The sequence below is a fragment of the Budorcas taxicolor genome, chromosome 21 (assembly GCF_023091745.1).
Source record: "Budorcas taxicolor isolate Tak-1 chromosome 21, Takin1.1, whole genome shotgun sequence".
Taxonomy (NCBI): Eukaryota; Metazoa; Chordata; class Mammalia; order Artiodactyla; family Bovidae; genus Budorcas; species Budorcas taxicolor.
This window is the reverse complement of record NC_068930.1, coordinates 71,325,600-71,344,016: the sequence shown is the minus strand read 5'-3', so window position 1 is coordinate 71,344,016 and position 18,417 is coordinate 71,325,600. Positions and strand designations below refer to the sequence as shown.

Sequence of the window (18,417 nt, the reverse complement as noted above, 5' to 3'; positions counted from 1 at the left end):
ACTTGCGTGTGTGGGTAGGATGAGCTTGGACGTGTAAGAGAACAGGTGCAAAAGACACACAGATGGCTAACAAACACGTGAAAAGATGCTCAACATCACTGTTACCAGAGAAACGTAAATCAAAACCACAATGAGGTCCCATCTCACACCAGTCAGAACAGCTGCTATCAAAAAGTCTGCAAACAGTTAACGCTGGAGAGGGTGCAGAGAAAACGGAACCTCTTACACTCTTGATGGGAATGCAAACTAGAACAGCCACTATGGAGAACAGTGTGGAGATTCCTTAAAAAACTGGAAATAGAACTGCCATATGACCCAGCAATCCCACTGCTGGGCATACACAGCAAGGAAACCAGAATTGAAAGAGACACGTGTACCCCAATGTTCATCGCAGCACTGTTGACAGTAGCCAGGTCGTGGAAGCAACCTAGGTGTCCATCAGCAGACAGATGGATAAGAAAGCTGTGGTACATATACACAGTGGAGTATTACTCAGCCATTAAAAAGAACACATTTGAATCAGTACTAACGAGATGAATAGTGAAACTGGAGCCTATTATATAGAGTGAAGTAAGTCAGAAAAATACCAGTACAGTATATTAATGCATGTATATGGAATTTAGAAGATAATGACAATCCTATATGTGAGATACCAAGAGAGACGCAGATATAAAGAACAGACTTTTGGGCTCTGTGCGAGAAGGCGAGGGTGGGATGATTTGAGAGAATAGCATTGAAACACGCACATTACCACATGTGAAATAGATGACCAGTCCAGGTTAGATGCATGAAACAGGGCACTCACAGCCGGAGCTCTGGAACCACCCAGAGAGATGGGATGAGGAGGGCGGTGGGGGAGGGGAATTGAGATGGGGGCACACGTACACCTGTGGCTGATTCATGTCAGTGTATGGCAAAACCCACCACAATATTGTAAAATAATTAGCCTCTAATTTTAATAATTAAAAAAATGAACAGGTGCAGGACAACCAGTTCGGAGTGAGAGGTAAATCAGACCTTTGGCCTGGGCCCCGAGTGACTCATGATGGCTTTGTTAGGACTTTTAACTCTGAGAAGGACTTTCCAGGTTTGCCTGAACCTGGAAATGTCCACGCCATGGAGCTCTGAGTGGACAGAGTCTGCACGGACCTCAGGGAAACTGGTCTCTGCCCGGGGAGCGGCCAGCACGTTTCCCCAGCCGTGGCCGCACGAGACTTGCAGGGCAGGGCCTCAGGTGACATGTGAGTTCACTCTGAGTAGTGGACTCTGTGTGCTTCCAGGAAGTGGAGTCATGTAGAATTTCTTTTGTTTATCTTAAAATAATCTCTTTCAGACCTCAGAGAAATCCCTTAGATTCAGTAGGCCAGGACCAGGTAACACAGTATGTTAGACTCTTTGTTTAGATTTTTTAAAATATGTGTTTGTTTTGAGAGGGGACAGCTGGGGCTTATTGGGCACAGCCTATTGATTATCAGTCAGTCTTCCCAGTGGCCAGGCGAGTTAGTCATCCGTGGTTTTTCATGATTGTGTGAACACTTTCTGGGTCAAGGGGAGAGGGCATCATTCATCCCAGGTTACCACACAGATCCAGGGACCGTGCTGGGACCTGGTCCCCACCCTCTGGCAGGAGAGGGCCCCACTGCACAGATCCAGGGACCGTGCTGGGACTTGGTCCCCGCCCTCTGGCCGGAGGGCCCCCAGGGCCATCTCTCCATCAGCCGCTGCTTCCAGATGAATGTTGCTGCTTCGAGTGGACTGCCTCCAGTTCACTTCCTATTTTGTTAAGAACTGAATGAAGTCTCTACGGAGTACTAGGAAGAAGGAAGAGCACGTCTTTTTTTCCCCTGATACTTTTCCTACAACCAGCACAGCGTATTGCTGGCTTATTCTGAGTTGCAATGGCCAGTTAGGAATTCTGGGTGAGTGTGGGGGGCTGCCCCTCAGACAGGGAAAGCCGCGAGACAAGGCAGGCGAGGCCTGCCACCGCCTGGTGGGAGCCCGAGGCTGCTGGCCGGGCGTGGCTCCTGCCTCTGCCACCCAGCGGCGCTCTTCAGGAGCAGTTACTGCCTTGTGGGGAGGATGCGAGGAGGAGCGAGACTGGAAGCAGGTGGCTGAGCCCCACTGGGCGCGAGGCGCCGTGGGCTGAGGGGTCTTGTGATGGGGAGGCCACCCTACAGAGCCCGTCCACGTCACAGTTTCTGCTGTGGGCATCTAAACTGGGCATTTCGTAGAAATTAAAGCTGTTTCACCAGTCTGAAAGGGCGTTGCCTTGTTGACCGAAGTCAGGATCCTGTTACGTGACATGAGAAATAGCCGGTCGCTTTCTCTTATTCGCCTGCCTGTAAGCCCTTGCAGGTTCCTTTTCCTGTAAACTTGTTTTCCAGGAGCCCGCTGGTCATTTCTAGCGCTGCTGTGATACACTTTCTGACTTTTCTTCAGATTTCTAGGTGGACAGGGAAACAGTGGAGGCTCGGCTAGCCGTGGCGCTGCCTGCCCCCACCAGTTCCTTTAGGGACCGAAGGTCTTGGCCGCTCATTCACGGGCTCTGCCTCACCCCGCGTGTCCAGCCACAGGTGCTGTGGTCTCTCCCCCGGGTTACCTGCCCTCTGTCGGGTCGTCTCCCCTTCCACCCTCCCACGTGCCATCACCCTCACCTCCTGCCCAGCCCGCTCCAGCTCTGCTCCCCTCCTGCCGGTCTGGTCTGCGCACTGGGCGGCCAGGGGAAGCCGCGAGCAGAGTGGAGCCCGGAGCTCCCCGGGGCCCGGTCGCCCCTTCGCTCGCCTCGCTCACTGGCCCCTTTCTCTCAGACCCTTTGTCTGGTGGGCAGCCCCAGCTGGGCCGGCTCCCTCCTGCCCTCAGAGCCCTAGCCCCAGGGTCGACGGTGGGGGGTCCCTGTGCAGTAGCCACCGGTTGGGCCCTCCATCACCTGCGGTTGGGTTTTTTCCTGGCCCGTCACTCTGAATTCCTGTGTTCCCCTCCCTCCATGTGATGCCAGCCCCATGAGGTACCCATGGCCGAGCAGGTGCCAACAAGTCTGTCACTGAGACAGCGAATGAGCGGACGTCATTCTGGTCTTTTTGTCACAGTCAGGGTGTTTGTCCACTCCGTGTACTTTTTCTCCTGAGGAGCTGATGTCTCCTGCCTGTGCTGTTTGCGTGTGCCTCTCAGCACTATCTGTAAAGTCCTTCTGATTGTGGAGAGTGAGGATTTCTCACAAAAAGTTTCCTCTAGGAAGTTGTTATTCTAGCATATCTTCTGAAGAAGATAGTCTGTTTTTCATAGTCACGGAAGTTTGTTATTTGCACATCTTTAAACAATGAATAACCCTTGTGATTATACAGTGGAAGTGAGAAATAGATTTAAGGCCCTAGATCTGATAGATAGAGTGCCTGATGAACTATGGAATGAGGTTCGTGACATTGTGCAGGAGACAGGGATCAAGACCATCCCCATGGAAAAGAAATGCAAAAAAGCAAAATGGCTGTCTGGGGAGGCCTTACAAATAGCTGTGAAAAGAAGAGAGGTGAAAAGCAAAGGAGAAAAGGAAAGATATCAGTATCTGAACGCAGAGTTCCAAAGAATAGCAAGAAGAGATAAGAAAGCTTCCTTCAGCGATCAATGCAAAGAAATAGAGGAAAAGAACAGAATGGGAAAGACTAGAGATCTCGTCAAGAAAATTAGAGATACCAAGGGAACATTTCATGCAGAGATGGGCTCGATAAAGGACAGATATGGAATGGACCTAACAGAAGCAGAAGATATTAAGAGGAGGTGGCAAGAATACACAGAAGAACTGTACAAAAAAGATCTTCACGACCCGGATAATCACGATGGTGTGATCACTCACCTAGAGCCAGACATCTTGGAATGTGAAGTCAAGTGGGCCTTAGAAAGCATCACTACAAACAAAGCTAGTGGAGGGGATGGAATTCAGTTGAGCTATTTCAAATCCTGAAAGATGATTCTGTGAAAGTGCTGCACTCAATATGCCAGCAAATTTGGAAAACTCAGCAGTGGCCACACGACTGGAAAAGGTCAGTTTTCATGCCAATCCCAAAGAAAGGCAATGCCAAAGAATGCTCAAAGTACTGCACAATTGCACTCATCTCACATGCTAGTAAAGTAATGCTCAAAATTCTCCAAGCCAGGCTTCAGCAATACGTGAACCGTGAATTCCCTGATGGTCAAGCTGGTTTTAGAAAAGGCAGAGGAACCAGAAATCAAGTTGCCAACATCCACTGGATCATGGGAAAAAGCAAGAGAGTTCCAGAAAAACATCTATTTCTGCTTTATTGACTATGCCAAAGCCTTTGACTGTGTGGATCACAATAAACTGTGGAAAATTCTGAGAGAGATGGGAATACCAGACCACCTGACCTGCCTCTTGAGAAATCTGTATGCAGGTCAGGAAGCAACAGTTAGAACTGGACATGGAACAACAGACTGGTTCCAAATAGGAAAAGGAGTACGTCAAGGCTGCATATTGTCACCCTGCTTATTTAACTTATATGCAGAATACATCATGAGAAACGCTGGACTGGAAGAAACACAAGCTGGAATCAAGATTGCCCGGAGAAATACCAATAACTTCAGATATGCAGATGACACCACCGTTATGGCAGAAAGTGAAGAGGAACTAAAAAGCCTATTGATGAAAGTGAAAGTGGAGAGTTAAAAAGTTGCCTTAACATTCAGAAAACAAAGATCATGGCATCTGGTCCCATCACTTCATGGGAAATAGATGGGGAAACAGTGAAACAGTGTCAGACTTTATTTTTGGGGGCTCTAAAATCACTGCAGATGGTGATTGCAGCCATGAAATTAAGAGACGCTTATTCCTTGGAAGAAAAGTTATGACCAACCTAGATAGCATATACAAAAGCAGAGACATTACTTTGCCAACTGAGGTCCGTCTAGTCAAGGCTATGGTTTTTCCCGTGGTCATGTATGGATGTGAGAGTTGGACTGTGAAGAAGGCTGAGCACCGAAGAATTGATGCTTTTGAACTGTGGTGTTGGAGAAGACTCTTGAGAGTCCCTTGGACTGCAAGGAGATCCAACCAGTCCATTCTGAAGGAGATCAGCCCTGGGATTTCTTTGGAAGAACTGATGCTAAAGCTGAAACTCCAATACTTTGGCCACCTCATGCGAAAAGTTGACTGATTGGAAAAGACTCTGATGCTGGGGGGGATTGGGGGCAGGAGGAGAAGGGGACGACAGAGGATGAGATGGCTGGATGGCATCACCAACTCGATGGAGGTGAGTCTCAGTGAACTCTGGGAGTTGGTGATGGACAGGGAGGCCTGGTGTGCTGCAATTCATGGGGTCGCCAAGAGTCGGACACGACTGAGCGACTGAACTGAACTGAAACAATGAAGTGGCGTCCTTTGCGCTTGCCGGTTTGTGGTCCATTCTAAGGGCATCCAGTGCTGGGTGCCTGTCGCCCGTCCCCGCATACTGGCTCCCTCCCTGAACCATTCACAGCTCTTACCACCCTTGGCCCTGGGGGAGTTGAATCCCCTGTGGAGTCCAGGATCAGGCAAGTCACCAACAGCAGCTGGTATACTTCCTGCGGGCATTACTCAGACGAGCTGTGGCTGCCCCCGAGGTTCCCGGGCAGAGAAAGCAGGTCAGGTGCAGGCGGCAGGCTTCTCTGGCAGTAGCGATGGCTCAGCTCCCCAGGGAGCGCGGCCTGCGATCAGGCTGCGGCGCGTGCTGAGCACAGAGCCCCCGTGGGGCCAGAGCCTGAGGTGCTGTCTCTCACATGAGGGGTCCTCCCCGCACATGTGGAAACCAGCCCTGTGTGGAGCAGACCCTCGGGAGATGGAGGCTCAGCTCGTAGCCTTGGGCTGGGCCCCTCAGTGAGGCGCCGTGGATGTGTGTGTGCTCTTGCCTCGGCCACCTTTGCGCTAGGGGAAATTTCCATGAATTTCCAAAAATTTTCTTTTTGGATTTTGTATTTCATTAGACTCTCGCTCTTATCTATGAATCAACAAAAACTATTTTAATTTCCAGTTCTTTATAACATATGTTATGAGACGTCCTTCTCTTTTATTCTTCAGATGCTTTGCAGATATTGTTTATTCTTCTTTAACCCAGTTACGAAATGGGTGGAAGAACTGATTAGACATTTTTCCAGGGAGGAAATGCAGATGGCCGACAGGTACATGGAAAGATGCTCTTCATCCCTGGTCATCAGGGCGATACAAATCAAAACCACAGTGAGATGTCACCTCACACCTGTCAGAATGGCTGTCACCAAAAAGAACATATAGAACAAGTGTTGGCGAGCTTATGGAGAAAAGGGAGCCCTCGTGCTGTGTTGGTGGGAATGTAAATTGGTGCGGCTGCTGTGGAGAACAGGATGACAGTTGCTCAAAAAATAGAAACACCATGTGACCCAACAGTTCCCTTTGTAGGTGTTCAGGTCAGTTCAGTCGCTCAGTCGTGTCTGGCTCTTTGGGACCCCATGAATCGCAGCACGCCAGGTCTCCCTGTCCATCACCAACTCCCGGAGTTCACTGAGACTCACGTCCGTCGAGTCCGTGATGCCATCCAGCCATCTCATCCTCTGTCGTCCCCTTCTCCTCCTGCCCCCAATCCCTCCCAGCATCAGAGTCTTTTCCAAGGAGTCAACTCTTCGCATGAGGTGGCCAAAGTACTGGAGTTTCAGCTTTAGCATCCTTCCTTCCAAAGAACACCCAGGGTTGATCTCCTTCAGAATGGACTGGTTGGATCTCCTTGCAGTCCAAGGGACTCTAAAGAGTCTTCTCCAACACCACAGTTCAAAAGCATCAATTCTTCGGTGCTCAGCCTTCTTCACAGTCCAACTCTCACATCCATACATGACCACAGGAAAAGCCATAGCCTTGACTAGACAGACCTTAGTCAGTAAAGTAATGTCTCTGCTTTTGAATATGCTATCTAGGTTGGTCATAACTTTTCTTCCAAGGAATAAGCATCTTTTAATTTCATGGCTGCAATCACCATCTCCAGTGATTTTGGAGCCCCCCCCCCAAAAAAAGAGCAAAATACTGATTTGAAAATATACACGCACCCCTGTGTTCATAGCATTTTTCTACAGTTGCCAGCGTAGGTGTCCATCAACAGATAATGGATAAAGAAGGTGTGGTTGTGTGCATGTGTGTGCTCACTGTCTCACACACACACACACACACACAATGGAATACTCCTCAGCCATACAAAAGAATGAAATTTTGTCATTTGTAGGAATATGGATGGACTTGGAGGGGATTATGCTAAATGAAAGAAGTCAGAGAAAGACAAATATTGTATATGTCACTTATATGTGGAATCTAAAAAACACAATATAAACTGGTAAACATAACAAAAAAGAAGCAGTCTTACAGAGAATAAACCAGTGGTTACCTATAGGGAGAGTGAAGGAGGAAGGGCAATATAAGAGTAGGGACTGAGAAAGGAAGTTTTTGTGAGATTACATGAAATTATACATATGAAACTTGAAATTTGTGAAGTACTATAGAATAAAAGAATCATTCAGTAAAAACAAAAAAGGGATTGGGGTAAAATATTTCTGAAGAATATGAAAAAAAATTTGTACAAATCAAAAATAACATACTGCTAGTTTGCATAACAAGATGTAGCAATATCAAGAAATCAACAGTCCTCTGATCAATTTGTAAATTGAGTGTGGCTTCTGTATTGATACCATCTGGTTGTGTTGTGCAGGCAGAAATTTTATTGACGAGAATAGATATTTACTGAGCTCTGTTCCCTGGTGGATGCGTCATTTCATACCCAGCCGTGCCTCAAGGTCCACATTCCAGGGGCGCGTCCTGGGAACAGGAGCCTCTCGGGTGCCGTCCCTCCAGACCCCATGGGTCCAGAAGCTCTGCGGCAAGAGCGTGGCCTCTGATCGTTGGGTCTGGTGGTGATGGATGCTGTCTTCTCTGCCCATTTGCAGTACTTGGTCATGGATTACTACGTGGGTGGCGATTTACTGACCCTGCTCAGTAAATTTGAGGACAAGCTTCCAGAAGATATGGCAAGATTCTACATTGGTGAAATGGTGTTGGCCATCGATTCCATCCATCAGCTTCATTACGTGCACAGGTAATCACCTTGTTATGTGTTGTATGGAAACCACCATTAACGTGTTAAAGCATTCCTTTCAGAGCCCCGGCGCCAGGCTCTGTGGAGAATTTGGGAGGTTGGGGTCCTCTTTTCGGCTGCCACGATGTGGGATGCCTTCCTGGTGCCTTCCCAGGTTGCTGCTCTGTGGCAGCTGCTGTCAGCTGAGGTCACCTTTTCCTTTGGTGTCTGCCTCCCATTCGCTCGTGCTCTGCCCTGCCCGCCCCCCAGAGCTCATTTCCTGGTCACCCACAGAACACTGGGGTTAAGTTGAGGGGGCTCCCATCACAGCAGCATAAAGGACTTCAATGAGTGTAACTGCTCCTGCATGGCAGACGGGGGTGGCAGCGCGTGGGACAGGCCCCCTCCTGCTCACCACACGGCCCCCGCCCCCCGCCACCAGGACAGCGGCCTTAGTCGTTGCCCAGCCTGCATCTCTGTGTCCATCTCATTCTGCTGTTTAAGACAAGGATTCAGTCCTGCGGGGTTGGGTGGTGGTGGGGGCAGGGGTTGTTGGTTCTGTTTTACTTATTTTCATCAAAGTGTTTCATGGCGATAGTTTTAGAAATTCAAATAGTTGTACAAGACTTATAACAAAACATGAGTGTTCAGTCCTGCTCCACCCTGACGCCCCTGCCATAGGTAACTATTGTCAATCTATAGTTGTTTCTTCTGGTATTTGCCTGCATATTTCCAGCTAACAGAAATGTGTTTCTATTGCTGCTGCATTTTGTGGGGTGGGGGTGGGGGTCTCAGAGCACGTCTGTTTAGGTGGAGGTTTGACTCTCTTACATAAGTAAGTCCATCTCTCTCATCCCTCCTTCCCGCCTGGTCCCAGTTAGCGTTGCGCAATTCCCCCTTAGGCACCGTGAGTGTGAACTGCGCGGGTCGCAGATTCTACATGGCTTCTTTCACTAAGTACTTTCCACGCCTCTGAGCCTGTCAGGGAATTTCCTAAGCAGATGCAGTTCGTGCTTCTAGGGTGGCGTTGGTGCCCAGGGTCAAAGGAACAGCCCTTCAAGCCCTGCCACGAGTGTGACCCTGTTGCCCTGGGAGGGGGCGGCTTGCCAGGGGCCCCGCGGTCCTGCCCAGGGCACTGGTCTCTGTGCCACTGGGAGCCTGGGGTGCTGCCCCCTAGCGGGTGCTGCTTTCAAGACACAGGTCTGGGCCAGAGCGCCCTTCTCTCTCCTGTGTCCATCAACACCACCATGCCTGCTTCTCTAACAGCCACTGTTTCTGTTTTCAACACCAGATTTTATACTCTTCTTCATGGAACTTTGCTTAATTCACTACAGAGAGATGAATGTCTTTGTAGTTGTCACAGATCTCCAGGGAAATTAATTTGGCTGCCTTATGAACAGTTTATTCTTTCCTGTTTTTCCCTAAGTAGAAAGCTTTCTGCTCATTTTCTTAATTGGTTGTGTAGGAGCTTTGCTCTATTTTTTAACTTTAGGGCATAGTTCAGTTCAGTTCAGTCACTCAGTCGTGTCCGACTTTGTGACCCCATGAATCGAAGCACGCCAGGTCTCCCTGTCCATCACCAACTCCTGGAGTTTACCCAGACTCACATCCATCGAGTCGGTGATGCCATCCAGCCATCTTATCCTCTGTCGTCCCCTTCTCCTCCTGCCCCCAATCCCTCCCAGCATCGGGGTCTTTTCCAATGAGTCAGCTCTTCGCATGAGGTGGCCAAAGTACTGGAGTTACAGCTTTAGCATCATTCCTTCCAAAGAACACCCAAGGCTGATCTCCTTTAGAATGGACTGGTTGGATCTCCTTGCAGTCCAAGGGACTCTCAAGAGTCTTCTCCAACACCACAGTTCAACAGCATCAATTCTTCGGTGCTCAGCTTTCTTCACAGTCCAACTCTCACATCCATACATGAGCACTGGAAAAACCATAGCCTTGACTAGAAGGACCTTAGTTGGCAAAGTAATGTCTTTGCTTTTGAATATGCTATCTAGGTTGGTCATAACTTTCCTTCCAAGGAGTAAGGGCATAGTAGGAAACATTAAAATACATAATTTGTCATGGTTTTCTCCCTTAAAGTCAATGCAGTATTCAGACTAAGTGCTTGAATGACCTAGTCTAACAACAGAGTTCGCAGAGTTAGATAGAACAGGAAGTCAGTGCTACCCCCGTCTCAGGGGTGTGCCTGAGTAAGTTAAGGCTGCCTGTGGTGGGGCCGGAGGTGAGTGACTCCCATCAGAACTGTGGACATGACGGGCGGGTTCAGACCATAGCTTTGGGCCCCTTTCCCATGGGAGGTCATAGGCCACGGCGACTTCTTCAGGCAGTGCCTGCCACCCCCAAGCCAGGCTCCTGCAGAAAGAGCGGCTGCGCCTCGCCTTTGGCAGCTGGACCCCTGCGAGGCTTGCTGCAGGAAGCAGCAGGGACCTCCGACCCAGAGCCGAGCACCCTGGTGGGCACCACCCTCCCTAGGAAGCCAACAGAGCAGAGACCAAGAGGCACAGGCTCCCAGGGATTGCAGCCAGGCAGGGTTTTGTTTTTAATTTTAACATTTCCATTCAGCTCTTTGTTTTGTGTTTTGTTTTGTTTTGTTTTGTTTTTTAATTTATTTGGCTCTACTGGGTCTTATTTGAGACACGAGGGATCTAGTTCCCTGATCAGGGATTGACCTCCGGCCCCCTGCACTGGGGACCAGACTCGTAGCCACTCCAGGGAAGTCCCATGGGCAGATTTTTTTAACGTAGTAAATTTATTGGTTGTTTTCTTCTAATGGTTTTATTTTTTACATAAATTCCATTTGGAGTTTATTCTTATATAAAGAATGGATCTGATTTTATCTTTAATTAAAAGGCTCTTCTGTTGTCCCTGCACGAACTTAATTTCTTTGTGTCTTTGCCCACTGATCTGAGGTAGCAGCTTTATGATATGCTCAGTTTCTGTATGAGTTTGGTCTGTCTGGATATTTTATTCTGTCCTGTTGTCTTTCCGTCTCTGCTCTGGGACCGCATCGTGGAGGCTTAAATTCCGTGGGGCCAAGCCCCCACCACGCCTCTTTCTTTTCAGTGCTTTCTAGCTGTTCTCACATGTTGGTTGTTCCGTATCAGCTTGCAATATCAGCTGAAAAAGCAGGACACTTACTTATTTTTAAATTCGATGAGCCTTTCAGTCTGTAGATTCAGGTCTTCTTTTTTTTTTGACTTCTGGAAAGTTGTCCTGGCTTCGGCTTCAGATACGATGTTTTATGTTTTGGTTCCTCAGGGACTCTTGTTACGCTCCTGTTGTGCCTTCTCCACCTGTCTTCCATTTCAGTCTCCAGCTGCTCTGTCCCGACCCTTTTTAATCATTTGTCCCGTTTTTACTTTTTCAGGTCCTTTCCTCCGTTTCTTCCCTGCCTTTCATTTGATTTTTTTTTTTTAATGTTTTGTTTATTTTCGGCTGTGCTGGGTCTTGGTTGCCGCACAGGCCTCTCTCTGGTTGCGGCGCGCGGGCGGCCCCCCGCTGGCTGTCTTCTCTCGCCGCGCAGCGCCGGCTCTAGGGCGGGGCTTCAGGAGCTGTGGCGCACACACAGGCTGCGTTGCTCTGAGGCACGGGGGCTTTTCCCGCATCAGGGGTTGAACCTGTGTCTTCTCGGTTGGCGGGCGGGTTCTTCACCACTGAGCCAGCAGAGCAGCCCTAGATTTTTATTTAAATTGCTTCCTCTGTGGCATCTTACACTTCAGTTTTCATTTCTGTTAAGATCGTCTTTTTCCTCTATTTCTCCCTTGGGTTAAATCAAGTCTCTTTTCTCCTTATCTTTGTCTAGTTCTGTTCTTTGGTTTTGCCAGGACTTGTCGCATGTGGGATCTTAGTTCTCTGACTGGACATCGAACCTTTGCCCCCTGCAGTGGAGGCTCAGTCTTAACCACTAGAACACCAGGAAAGTAGTTTTTATTTTTCTGAGTCATTGAGGGATTCTTTTGCTTTCTCTTTCGTATTCCTGAGAATTTATTTAAGATTTATTTCAGTTTGGAATGCTTTGCTAGAGGGTTTTTGGGTTTTTGCTTTACTTCTTTTGGATTAATCATCTTTTGCTCACATGTGTTTGTGAGACTTACTGTGTTGTTGGGAGCAGCGGGGGCTTTCGTGTGTTTACATCAGGGTGTAGCATTCTGTCAGGCCAGAGTGGCCTGGCCTCTTGGAGGTGGTCCACACTCGAGCCCCCCTGCAGAATGTGGGCCTTGTCACAGCCCCTCTTGGCGGTTGTCACCAGCTGTGCTGCTGGGAGCATCCTTGCGGTCTTCTAGGTGAACACCTTCCTTTTAAAGTTTCTGTTCCTCGTCACGCTGTCTGGTCACACAGACTTATTCTGCCAGGAAGGAGGACTAGTCCCTTGAAGTGCACCGCACCGCCCCCCACTCCCTGCCGGGCGTTGGCCAGTACACAGGACAGTCGGTAGGATGGCGGGTTGAGGGAGACAGACTTCCCTTTCCTGCTGCGGGTGACTGGCAGACTGCTCCGCTCTGAGCTCCCCGTCGTCGTCTATAACATACACTTTGGGGAGGGGCCCGTGGTGCTCCGGGATACACGCAGGATACCGTCCTGCCCCAGTTCATCACCCGACCTGCTACGCATCAGGTCCCTGTTCAGGCGTCTCTTCTCAGTGGCCACGGCCACCTGGCCCCCTTCACAGTCTGTTCCTCTGCCTCCTCTTCTGTTTGCTCATGTTTCTTCATCGCAGTTGCCGCACGGCTTATGCTCTGTGACGCCGAGACCTTGTGTGACTGTGCCTTGTGTGTTCGTGTGCTGACATCCTGGCCAGAGGGAGGCTTCCTGAAGGCAGGCAGTGCCGTCCAGCCCCTGCTGTGGGCCTGGGTCTAGAGTAGCGCCCAGCCCAGGGGAGGCCTGGGCTGGTGGGTGGTGGTGGGTGGGGTCCATGACCGGTCCCCACAGTTAATGGGGGTTCACTGCTGCTGCACACCAACCACACCGCCGCAGGGATGCTCTCCTAGGTCCTGTCGTGACGAACCAGCACTTCCTCTGGTGATTCTCTACTAGTGAAGGGCTGTGACCTACCTGAATGTTGCATGGAAACACTCAGGTATGGCTGCATGGTACATTTGTGTGTTTATTTTACTAACAGGGATATTAAACCTGACAATGTCCTTCTGGATGTAAATGGTCATATCCGCCTGGCTGACTTTGGATCCTGTTTGAAGATGAATGACGATGGAACTGTAGGTATTTTTGTTGAAACTTTTCCATTTGGTTTTGTGTTTTGCTTGCAGTTAGAAGGGGCTTATTTATGTTTTCAATTTGAGTTACAGTTAAGAAACCGAGTGTATTAATGTAAATTAAGAAGACAAGTCCATTTAGAAAACAGTTGAAATTTTCTATTTATGGTTAAAACATCTTGATTGCTTTTTACGTTCACGAAAGTGATCTGTGTGCCTTCTGCAGAAGGGGGAGTCAGGTGTCCTCAGATCCCCGGGTGGCTCCCGGGCGCAGACCCCGCGGTGAGAGGGGCAGCCCGCCCAGTGGGCAGACCTCAGCCGGGTGTCGGTACCTTCTCGTTTCTTTCCGGAGCAGGACTTCCTGAATGGGGGTACCCCCTCCCAAGGGCCAGCGGATGCTCCCTCTACAGAGCGGGAGGACGCCCCTGGAGTGGCCATCCCACCCCAAGCTGACTGGGCTTGGGCTGGGTCAGAGCTCGCTGGCCGGGTGGCCTCAGTGGGCCCCCCGGCCTCCCTTGGCGGCCTCCAGCACACAGCTCCGCTGCGTTAGGGACTCGTCTGCATCCTTTCCCGTGGCCCCCGTCGCAGTTTGAGTTTTAGGTGTTTGGGAGTCTTTTTAAAACCTACGCGCGTCATAAAGTCTACTGTAATTGCTTCTCCAGAGAGAGCAGCCCCTCCCCCACCCCTTGCTGTGGGTTTTCAAGCAGCAGTAAAAGAACATAAAGCTGGCAGCATGTGGCAGTGTTTTAAAAAGAGCAAGTCGGTTAACTCTGTCTCTCCACAAAGCCAGTCTCTTACTTCTAATGTGATGGGTCTGTTGGTGCTGTCCCCAAAGCCAGTCTTCTAACGAGGGAGCTCTGGCCTTGGTCCGAGCCCGCACGCTGGGCACTCTTCCCCCGGGGCTCACTCGCCTCACCTCCCGGTAGCTGTCCCCTGCTGCCCTGTCCGACTCCTGAGGACTCCCTGCTGAGTCCTGCCACCGGGCCCTGGGCTGTGACCAGGGAGAGGCTGGTCTTTTCGAGGACCGGCCTCCTTGGCTGTTGTCGTCACGTCTTGCTGACCCCAGTCCTGTGGACTCCTCATGCTCTGGGGCCGGTCTGCGGCCTCTTGGCGCACCCAGCCCCCACGCTGTCTCCGAGATGGTTGCAGCTCCCCATGGAGGCCGTGTCCAGCACCCAGCTGGGCCCTGGACCTACTTCCAGACGTTCCAGTGTGGAGCTCGAGGGTAGGGTGTGGGTGAGCAGCCCGAGCTTCCCCTGGGAGCGTGCCAGAAAGGCAGCATCTTAGAATCTCTGTCTCGCAAGCGCATGGTGTCTACGCATGTACAAGTCAGGCTACCTGGCCTGGACGGACGGGGTGCCTGGACCACACTTTGAGCCACGATGGGGAATGTGGAGCCCTAGGGATGTGTGGGGCTGGGTGGGCATCTAGGGATTGAAAACCCCGGTGGGCGGGAGAGTCTGGTGCATTCTGGAACCTGCCTGATGTTTAATGCTATAAAAATAGCTCTAGGTTGTATCTGACTCTTGCGATCCCATGAACTGTAGCCCACCAGGCTCCTCTGTCCATGGACTTCTTCAGGCAAGAGTACTGGAGTGGACTGCCATTTCCTTCTCCAGGGGAACTTCCCGATCCAGGAATTGAACCCAGGTCTCCCGCCTTGCAGGCAGATGCTTTACCAACAGAGCTACGCTGGAAGCCCCAGTTTAGTGCTATAGGAACATTTATTTGTACTGAGTTTTTCATTATGAGGTTTTAAAATCATGACCATGTGCCAGGTTTATCTTGTGATTGTTTCTTCATCCACTGTCTGCTAGAGACATCCTCAGGTTTCCCTTCACCCTGTCCACCCTCTTGCCTAAGGTGCAGTCTTCCGTGGCTGTGGGCACCCCAGACTACATCTCCCCAGAGATCCTGCAGGCGATGGAGGATGGCATGGGCAAGTACGGCCCCGAGTGTGACTGGTGGTCTCTGGGCGTCTGCATGTACGAGATGCTGTACGGAGAGACCCCGTTCTACGCCGAATCCCTCGTGGAGACCTACGGGAAGATCATGAACCATGAGGTAAGCTGTCACGCTCCCACCCCGTGTGTGTCCCAGCCCCTGGGGAAGGGGGGCGGGTGGGGCAGGCTGGGCGGCCAGACGGGCGCCCCTGGGGAAGAGGAGCGGGTGGAGCAGGCTAGGCGGCCAGACGGGCCGGGAAACGAGGGCAGAGGGGACGCTCCCATTCCCTGGTGGAGGGTGGCGGGTCCATTGGGCCAGAACCCCTGCAGGAGACGTGGGCTTCAGGAGCTAGACACAGGTCCGAGGGCGCTCGTGGGCCACTGCCACCTGTGCGCCCACCCTGCCGTCAGACGTCAGTTCTGCCCCTCCAGCCTGTTTGCCCCAAAGCCGTCGTCAGGAGTGGATCATGCATCTCAGCTCAGTAGTGCTCTTAGTCCTTTCTTGAGCCTATTTCTTTTCCTCTTGCTTTTCCCCCTTTTACCAGCTCTTCATTTTTACTTCTATTTCCCTCATTTTCTGTTTATTATCTCTTCTTCTCTCTAAGATTTTTGTCATCTGTGTTTTTTCTTTTTATCCCTTTCCCCGTGTCCTTCTGACGCCAGGGTCAGCCTCTCTGCCCGTTGGCTCACAGCACCCTTCCCCACCTGCTCGGTCACTCACCCAGACAGCTGCTCACTTGTCTGCTCTCTCCTCCCAGCCTGGTCTCCCAGTATTTGCTCAGATAAGGAGCAGATTAACATTAAAGTCCTAAAGCATCTTTCTTTTAACTCAAGAAAAGTTATGCCTTAAAAAATTTGTTTTCGAAGTAGAAATTATTTTTATTTATAAACTAACATACGCTATCAAAAACTTCAGACATGCCGAAGTGCGTGCGGTAAGTTGATGGTGAAAGGCACCCCGTAAACTTCTGGTGGTAAGCGTGGTGAAGGGAACAAGTGGGACTTGCTTGCATTCTAAGACCTGCTGTCCCTGAGCGCCTGCCACCTGTGGACCGTGGACCACCCCCCACCCCCACCCCGGTGGTCTCTGATCATTTATTCCGTCTCTGCCGCAGCCCCGTGAGGCAGCACTGCTGTCCCTTCTAGAGATTACAGGTGAGGTCTGGACCGCAGGGGCGGCTCGGCACACAGGCCCACAGTGGCCTGGTGGGTGTGTGGCCTTGTGATCTCCTGGCATGTGGGAGGTGGAAACTGTCTAAAGAAATGGTATCACGGTCACATATGGCCAGGGTTCTGGTCATCTTTCTACTCAGTGCTCAAAGGCAGACCTTACCATGTGTATGTGTGCAGTGTATCTTGTTTTAACAAGTCCCTCTGATGAGCATTGAGGTAGTTTTCAATTTCCTTGGTCAGAGTAGAATGGCGTCACGAACATGTCATGTTCTCATTGATACTGTTGGCAAAATGCGTACTGAAGGGTGTGCCCGCTTCTCTCCCACCTACAGCCTGTTGTCGGTGTTCTTTGCCACCTTGATAGGTGAACATTTATCACCGTTTTAGTACATGCAGGGTGGTAACAAGTCTGCCGTGAGTAAAACCGGCGAGACTGAGGGTTTTCTGGAATGAAGCCTCATCCGCTTCGGCTGCGTTTGGCCACTGGGACGCAGAAAGGGGCTGTAGCTGTGCAGCTGCGCCTTTGCTCTGCTCCCCACGATGCCTGCACACCACAGGTCCCCTGACTGCCCCCCTGCCCCCCCAGGAGCGGTTTCAGTTCCCGTCCCATGTCACAGACGTGTCTGAGGAGGCCAAAGACCTCATCCAGAGGCTGATCTGCAGCCGGGAGCGCCGGCTGGGGCAGAATGGGGTGGAGGACTTCAAGAAGCACGCCTTCTTCCAAGGGCTGAACTGGGAGAACATCCGGAACCTGGAGGCGCCCTACATCCCGGACGTGAGCAGTCCTTCCGACACGTCCAACTTTGACGTGGACGACGACGTGCTGAGGAACATCGTAAGTGTGGCGGCACCCTGCCCTCCGTGCCGTGTCACAGGTCTGCGTGCGCACGGCTTGCTCATCAAGGTGGTGAATCTGAGAACTGTGCCGACTTCAGAAACTGTGGCGGTTGCCTCGAGGAATGCACCTCTCATTCTAGCCTTCAGCTTGGTCCTGAAAGAGATGGCTTACTCAATTTTAAATAGCTGTTCTGTTTTAGGGTTCATCAGAATTATTTGATGCCTTTGTGCCTTGTGAACAGTGCCACGTACACTGTTCCGTCAGAGTGTCCCTTCTGCCCTGTCCCCCTGCCAGGGGCCTGCCCGCGGCCCCACCGTGGCATGGGTCTCTGGGTCTCCACTCCTCATTGTCCCTGTGCTCGAGGACATGTCCGCTGTTGTGCTGACACATGTGTTCAGCATGTGCGTGACCGTTTGTTCACATGGCCGGAGGTCGGGAGCAACAGGGATGAGGCCAGTTTTGAGGCGCTGATGTGTCAGATTGTGGGTTTTCCACGTTGGGTGCTGGCCGTGGGGCCCATCTGGTATCTGACCTCGTCTTACGGGGCCGCTGATGAGTTCGTCATTGTATTGTACCTTTTGGGTCCGGAGAGTTTTGCTCATGTGTTGTGACATTATTTTGGTCTCACCAGACTCAACATTCAGTACGCGTTACTCTATACATGAGTCTTGGGGATAGAGAAACTGAGGTTTAACCAGGGTAAAGAAAACTGATTCAGAGGCTTTGGAGGCTCTTTCTTAGTAAAATAAGAGTGGAACTTGAGATGATGTGAGAAAAGACTGAGGGAAGTATTAGTATTGTTGTTGAAAGGCTTTTCCCTGAACTTCAGATAAGCATTATTTCCACACTGAAATTTCCCAGGTAAATAACTGCTTTTATTTTTAATAGAGAAGGATCCTCAAACTGAAAAATAGCAGTAAACCCATATAAAACAGTCTCCCCTTGGGTTCCAGACCCCACTTCTGCCTGCGGCCTGTTTCAGGGCAGGAACCCAGTGCCCCTGCCTGCACCCCACGTCCCCCCTGCTTAGGGTAACGGTGACCGTTAGAAGGTTCGCAGTTACCTGATCCCACTTCAGCCTGAGCATCGCTGTCTCAGAAGCAGTGTGTTGAGCCCCTTCAGGGCCTCGCGCTCCGGCCCAAGCCGGGAGTGAAGAGGGCAGCATTGTGGGA

General features: G+C 50.8%; 1 protein-coding gene across 2 annotated transcripts in view; it reads left to right on the top strand.

Moving 5' to 3' along the window:
• The window catches only part of CDC42BPB (CDC42 binding protein kinase beta), a 103,613-nt gene that overhangs the window by 48,807 nt on the left and 36,389 nt on the right, over positions 1 to 18,417 (top strand). For both annotated transcript variants that reach the window (XR_008201246.1, XM_052659923.1), the window contains exons 5-8: positions 7,945 to 8,093; positions 13,201 to 13,294; positions 15,155 to 15,355; positions 16,994 to 17,242. Coding sequence is in view for 1 of the 2 variants with exons in the window: in XM_052659923.1 (XP_052515883.1) it covers positions 7,945 to 8,093; positions 13,201 to 13,294; positions 15,155 to 15,355; positions 16,994 to 17,242 (693 nt within the window). In the remaining variant the exon portion in view is untranslated. The remainder of the gene's footprint in view (positions 1 to 7,944; positions 8,094 to 13,200; positions 13,295 to 15,154; positions 15,356 to 16,993; positions 17,243 to 18,417) is intronic.